The 6069-nt window shown below is 37.9% G+C and overlaps 1 protein-coding gene across 1 annotated transcript in view; it reads right to left on the reverse strand.

The window, feature by feature from the left end:
- Window positions 1–6069, reverse strand: part of LOC103200055 (activating transcription factor 7 interacting protein) — a 101470-nt gene that overhangs the window by 6393 nt on the left and 89008 nt on the right. The window contains exons 12-13 of the mRNA XM_007944472.2: window positions 4502–4684; window positions 420–532 (exon numbers count right to left, since the gene is read on the reverse strand). Of these exons, the coding sequence (XP_007942663.1) occupies window positions 420–532; window positions 4502–4684 (296 nt within the window). The remainder of the gene's footprint in view (window positions 1–419; window positions 533–4501; window positions 4685–6069) is intronic.

Consider the following 6069-nt stretch of genomic DNA (forward strand, 5'->3'; position numbering starts at 1 on the left):
ATGTAGAGTCTTCAAAACACCGCATAATATGGATGAACTTGGAGGACATTATGCTGAATGAAATAAGTCAATCACAGAAGAACAAATATAGTATTACTCTGTTGTTGTGGAGGGTCAAGGTAAGGTTTATATATGGAGGGACACTTTCTTTGTTGATTGCCAGGGGTGGGAGGGGAGGAGAGGGAACACTGCAAAACAAACAAACAAACAAAAAATGCATTGACCCATGTCATTTTAGTTTTGTATATTTCATTGTATATAAATTATATTTCAATAAAATGCATTTAAAAAAAAAGAAAAACAGAAAGACTTATCATTTCCCTTTGACAAAACTACTTTTAAGAAAAAATGCTACCTATAATATTTGATAACTTTACTGTTGAAAGTCTTGTAAAACCAAGCACTGCACTGACACTTACAGTATGCACTTGTGGTGGTCGGTGATGTACTGTGAGCTGAGGTCCCGCTGATCCCAGTGTTAGTCCATTGTTTACAACATATGTAGTTGTTTGAGGCACTCGAACTGTGACACCTACAAAAGAAAATTAAAGAATAAAATTAAAATGTTTTTCTAGTCTAAATTTGGTGGACACTGTCAATGAAGCAATGCTTTTAAAACTTGAGGAAAAATATTTCCAATACAAAAGTCTACATTTAGCTGAACTATCATTCAAATATGAGGATAAAGACATTTTCAGATACACACGCACTCAAAGGAAAAATCTAAGTTCCATAAACCTTTTCTCAAGTGGCAACTAGAGGATATTTGTTGCCATATCAGAGAGAAAACCAAGAATGAGAAAAAACATGAGATACAAGGAACAAGAGATCCAGCACAGGAGAGAAGTAAATGGAATCTACCACAAAGACTATGAGCAAAAATTCTCATCTAGGAAGAACACTATTGTGTATCATATGTAGTGGGCAATCAGGTCACATTGGATCAGTGTGATTCAAAAGACAAGCAAATTGAAGGCGTCTGTTTTGTTATCTTTTTAACCAGGACAGAAGGCTTAAGTAAGTCACCTTTGCCTTGTGTTAATGAGCTTTCTGCTTTGCCTTCCATGCCCTGCTGAACAGTTGAGGATACTCATTTCACCTCACAAAGTATTCTGTTTTCACATACACCAGGACAACAAAAGCAGGAAATTAAAAGTCACCTACTACCCCAACCATATTGCTGCCAAATATTCAGTACCTGGCCTGTACAATAGTTCTGCCAGATACCCTGACTGTATTCAGTACCTGGCCCATACGATAGTTCTGCTAGATACCCTGACTGTGGTGAGCCCTGTTTCCCAGAAGCTGTTCATGACCCTGTCAACTGATTTCTCCCAGAAAAGATCTTGTAAACTCTTGGAAAGTTGAAACCAGAGTAGGACTCAGAGACTCTGCTTAGTTTATCTTCTCCTGGGAGCTATCACTCAATAATCGCATTGCTGCAATTTCTTTAAATGGCTAGATTTGTTCCTGTTAAGTTGTGCAAAACTAAATCATATGTATTTTTAGTGATACCCACAAAGAGGTACATAGACCAAGAGGCAGTCATTCGAATAGAACAAGGGGATCTTGTGTGGTTTAAAATTAGGAAAGGTATACATCAGGGTTGTATCCATTCACCATATTTATTAATTCTGTATCCTGAGCAAATAATCTGAGAAGCTGGATTATATGAAGAAGAATACAGCCATCAGGATTGTAGGAAGACTCATTAACAACCTGTGATATGCAGATGACACCATGCTTGCTGAACGTGAGGAAGACCCGAACCACTTACTGATAAAGATCAAAGACTACAGACTTCAGTATGGATTACACCTCAACATAAAGAAAACAAAGATCATCGTAACTGGACCAACAAGCAACATTACAATAAATGGAGAAAAGACTGAAGTTGTCAGGGATTTCATTTTTACTTGTATCCACAATCAACGCCCATGGAAGCAGCAGTCAAGAAATCAAACTAACACACTACACTTGGCAAATCTGCTGCAAAAGACCTCTTTAAAGTGTTTAAGAACAAAGATGTCACTCAAAAGACTAAGGCGTCCTTGACTCAAGCCATGATATTTCCTTTTTAAAAAAAAAAAAAAAAATTTATTGCGATTTGGGTGAAAGTTCAGAGAGTAAATAATTTTCCATACAGCAGTTCACATACACTTTGTCTCATGACATTGACTGTCATTTCCAACAATGCAACAGCTCTCTTCCTACTTCCTCCCCATAGTTACTTCTTCCCTGACTCCTTCCCTCCCATGCACTCCTGCCCCCCAAACTGTCTCCCCATGCATACACAGCCCCTTCTATTCTCCCATGATTGATCTAAGTAGTGTATCTACTTAATGTAAATGTTCAGCTCATATGCCTGTCTTTTGTTTGGCTGGAAGCCACCAGAGTGGGTTTAATTCCAGACCAAAAGGGCAGCTAGGGGCCATAGTCTCAGGGACTCCACCAAGGTCTATCAGAACAGCAAACCTGGTCCCTTTTTTATGATTTTGAGTTTTGTTCCACACTGTTCTCCCTCTCTATCCAGGATCTCCTACATAGATCCCCCTCCTAGTGGTGGACAGTAGTACCCGGGGGCACCATCTAGTTCTTCCAGTCTCACAGTCATATAGGCTGAGGATCGCATGGTGTACCAGTTGCTAGGACTAATTGTTTCCATGTATCTTTGTTTTTCTTCATTCTTCTTTGCTCTGGATGAGGAGAGACCCAACGTTGCATCTAGATGGCTACTTCCAAGCTTTTAAGACCCCAGTTGCTACTTGCCAAAGGAGGAGGTGGAACAATGTTTTGTGTAGTGTATTATGCCAATTGAGCTTGATGTCCCCTGCAACTATGGTCCTGAGCCCATAGGTCCAACTACTCGTTCCTTCTATGTAGCTGGCTGTGGCCAAGAAGTAACTACAACCTTGTCCCTTGTCAGCTGTACTATACACTGGAAATTCTTACATAACATATAAATACACTTGTCTGGTAATCCTATATATGGTCATGGGCACACTCCCCCCTTCACAGACATACCTAATCCTTCAGCCTATCCACTCATCTATCCACTCGTAGATCAACATTTGCCAACACTGACAATGCAGTACTGTATGTGCAAAATGGTTCATCTTTGTTATCTGCACCTCCCATGCACCTGTCTGTCTTCCTCTTCCTTAATGCCACTGTGCCGATCACTCACATTTTGGTACATTGCCCTTCTCTTCACCAAAATCAATAAATGTCTCTACCTATCTAGCAATGTTCCTCACCTCCTCCCCTCCCACCCCTGGTAACCAACAAAGAAAATTTCCTTCCATATATAAACCTTTCCTTGACTTTTTACTAATGGACTAATACAATATTTGTCCTTCTGAAGTCATGGTATTTTCAATAGCTCTATATGCATGTGAAAGCTAAACAATGAATAAGGAAGATCACAGAAGAACTGATATATTTGAATTGTGGTGTTGGTGAAGAACACTGACTATACCATGGACTGCCAGAAGAACGAACAAATCCATCTTAGAGGAAGTACAATAGAATGCTCCTTAAAAGCAAGGAGAGATTTCACCTCTCATACTTTGGACATGTTATCAGGAGAGTCTACACCCTGGAAGAGGACATCATGCTTGGTAAAGTAGATGGTAAGCAAAAAAGAAGAAGACTCTTAACAAGATAGACTGACACAGTGGCTGCAATAATGGGCTCAATCACAGCAACAACTGTGAGGATGGTGTGGTACCAGGCCATGTTTCACTCTGTTGTGCATGAGGTCACTATGAGTAAAAACCATCTCAATGGCACCTAACAACAACTACATAGATGATAAAACCATAAAGAAAAGCAGAATGATTAATACGGAAGTAAGGAAAGTGGTTATCTCTGATGAAAAGGGAGCAGAGGTACACAGGCTGCTTGTAGGATACAGGTAACTAAGCTCTATTTCTTAACCTTGCAGAGAATTCATAGAGGATTCATTCTGTTATTTCTTTTTAAAGCTTAAACATACCTTTTATATAAACTTCTGTTTGTATGATTTATTTTACTACTAAAGAAAAAAAGCATACATGGAGTAACTACAGGTTTCTTTTAAAATTTTCTCTATTCTTATTTTTCAGCTACCTTCTGCACCTTTAAGACTATTTCTAATTGGAGATTTTCTTTAGCATTATTTCTATCATTTGGGCTGAGTTACAATTGGTCACCCTTACTTTAATTAGGTACATTGTCTCTTAATAAGAGTATAGACACACTTTAGAGTCAACAGATAGGGTACTGTGATAGGATGTACAAGGTCATAAATAAAGTTAAATCAAAGACAACACATGGAGCAGAAATCATACGATATAAATGTCTGGTTAAGTCTGCTAAGGGAAAAAAATGAATTGCTAATAGTTTTCAAGTAACATTACAAGAGTTTTTGCTAAATCTAATGTCAACATAAGACACTACAACTAAATGCTCAAGAGTACTACATATAACTAGAAACCATAAACAAGAAAAGGTTTCTTACTATTTTGAGGATTGACCTGCCGAACAGCAGGAGCCTGCATAACAGTTCCTCGAAGGGGAGCTTGAGCTGGCGGTGCTGGGAGAGTTGTATAAACAACTTGGTGGTTTGCAGGAGCTCTCGGTACAGGGAGCCTTGTGGTAACCTGAGTAACTGGATGTTGTGTTACATTCACGGTGGTGGGAGCTAAAAAAAAAAAAAAAAGGCAGAAAATATATTAAACCAAAAACCAAACCAAATATATTGCCATCGAGTCGGATCTGACTCATAGCGACCCCTCCCTGGGTTTCTGAGGCAGTATCATTATGGAAGTAGATTGCCAATCTTCCTGTCAAGGAGTGGCTGGTGGGTTTGAACTGCCAGCCTTCCAGTAGCAGCCAAATGCCTTACACACTACGCCACCAGAGCTCCTAAGAATGTGACAAATTCTATTCTAAATAGTATTAAATGCCAATTATCTTTGCATAAAATTCATCTAACTATAATAAAAAGAAACAGAAACAATAGTCTCCTTTTGTAATATTGCAAGGTAGAATGACAGACAACCAAAATTATAATCCATGTTTCAGAAGAAAAAAAACACTCAACTATGTCCACTGCCCTTTAAACTCTTCTGTTTGACTAGGTAAGAAGCATGTGAAATAAGTAAAGGTCTAGACTCTAGGCAATTTTAAATTGTTCTCAGCAGAGTAATATCTCCTTGGAAACCAAAGGAGGCGTCACTATGAGTCGGATCTGACTCGACAGCAGTGAGTTTGGTTTGGAGTTTCCGGGTCTTCTATCAAGAGGTATAAATCCAAAAAAGAAACTTTGTACTTCCATAGTTCAAGAAACTGGCTGGCTATTAAAATCCACATTTTTTTCAGGTGAATCAATCTATCTCTTATTCAAAACACTGAACAATCCATTAATGCCTAGTGTAATATTAACAAATATTTATCAAAAAATGGAGTCATGAATTTTCATTGAAAGCATGGAACCATAATAATGATGACTTTAAAGGTTAGTAACTTTTGTTTATAACTCTCTGAATTAGAATATTTTACAAATGATTATGCATTAACTATATAATAAAAAAATCACAATATATTACTTTCATATGAAAACTGGCTTCTCTAATTAAATAAAAAAGAAAATGCTAGATATAACAAAGATGAAAAAGTTTCTTTACTGAAGACTCCACCATCTCTACACATCTTAACTTTCAATATGAGCCTTCAGAAAGGACATATACAGAGGGAGGAAGGAACATTTATTTCTTCATTCCTTTTTCCCTCCTCCTAGTATATATACTGCATATGAGATTACATAATAACATTTCATTCTGAAAAATCTAAATTAGGTGACTGTCAAAACTTTGTATAAATGGAAAGAGAAAAAGATAACATAGCTCCAGTGGTTGAACCAGAATTCCTGGGTGGCACTCAGCTACTAACCAGAGATTGGTGGTTCAAATCAACCTAAAAGCACCTCAGAAGAAAAGCCTGGAGATCTACTTCCAAAAGATCACATCACTGAAAACCCTATGGAGCACAGCTCTACTCTGAAACATATATTGTAGTCATGAGTAG

The sequence above is a fragment of the Orycteropus afer genome, unplaced genomic scaffold, assembly GCF_000298275.1.
Source record: "Orycteropus afer afer isolate SDZICR_OR568_19922 unplaced genomic scaffold, OryAfe1.0 scaffold00126, whole genome shotgun sequence".
Classification (NCBI taxonomy): domain Eukaryota; kingdom Metazoa; phylum Chordata; class Mammalia; order Tubulidentata; family Orycteropodidae; genus Orycteropus; species Orycteropus afer.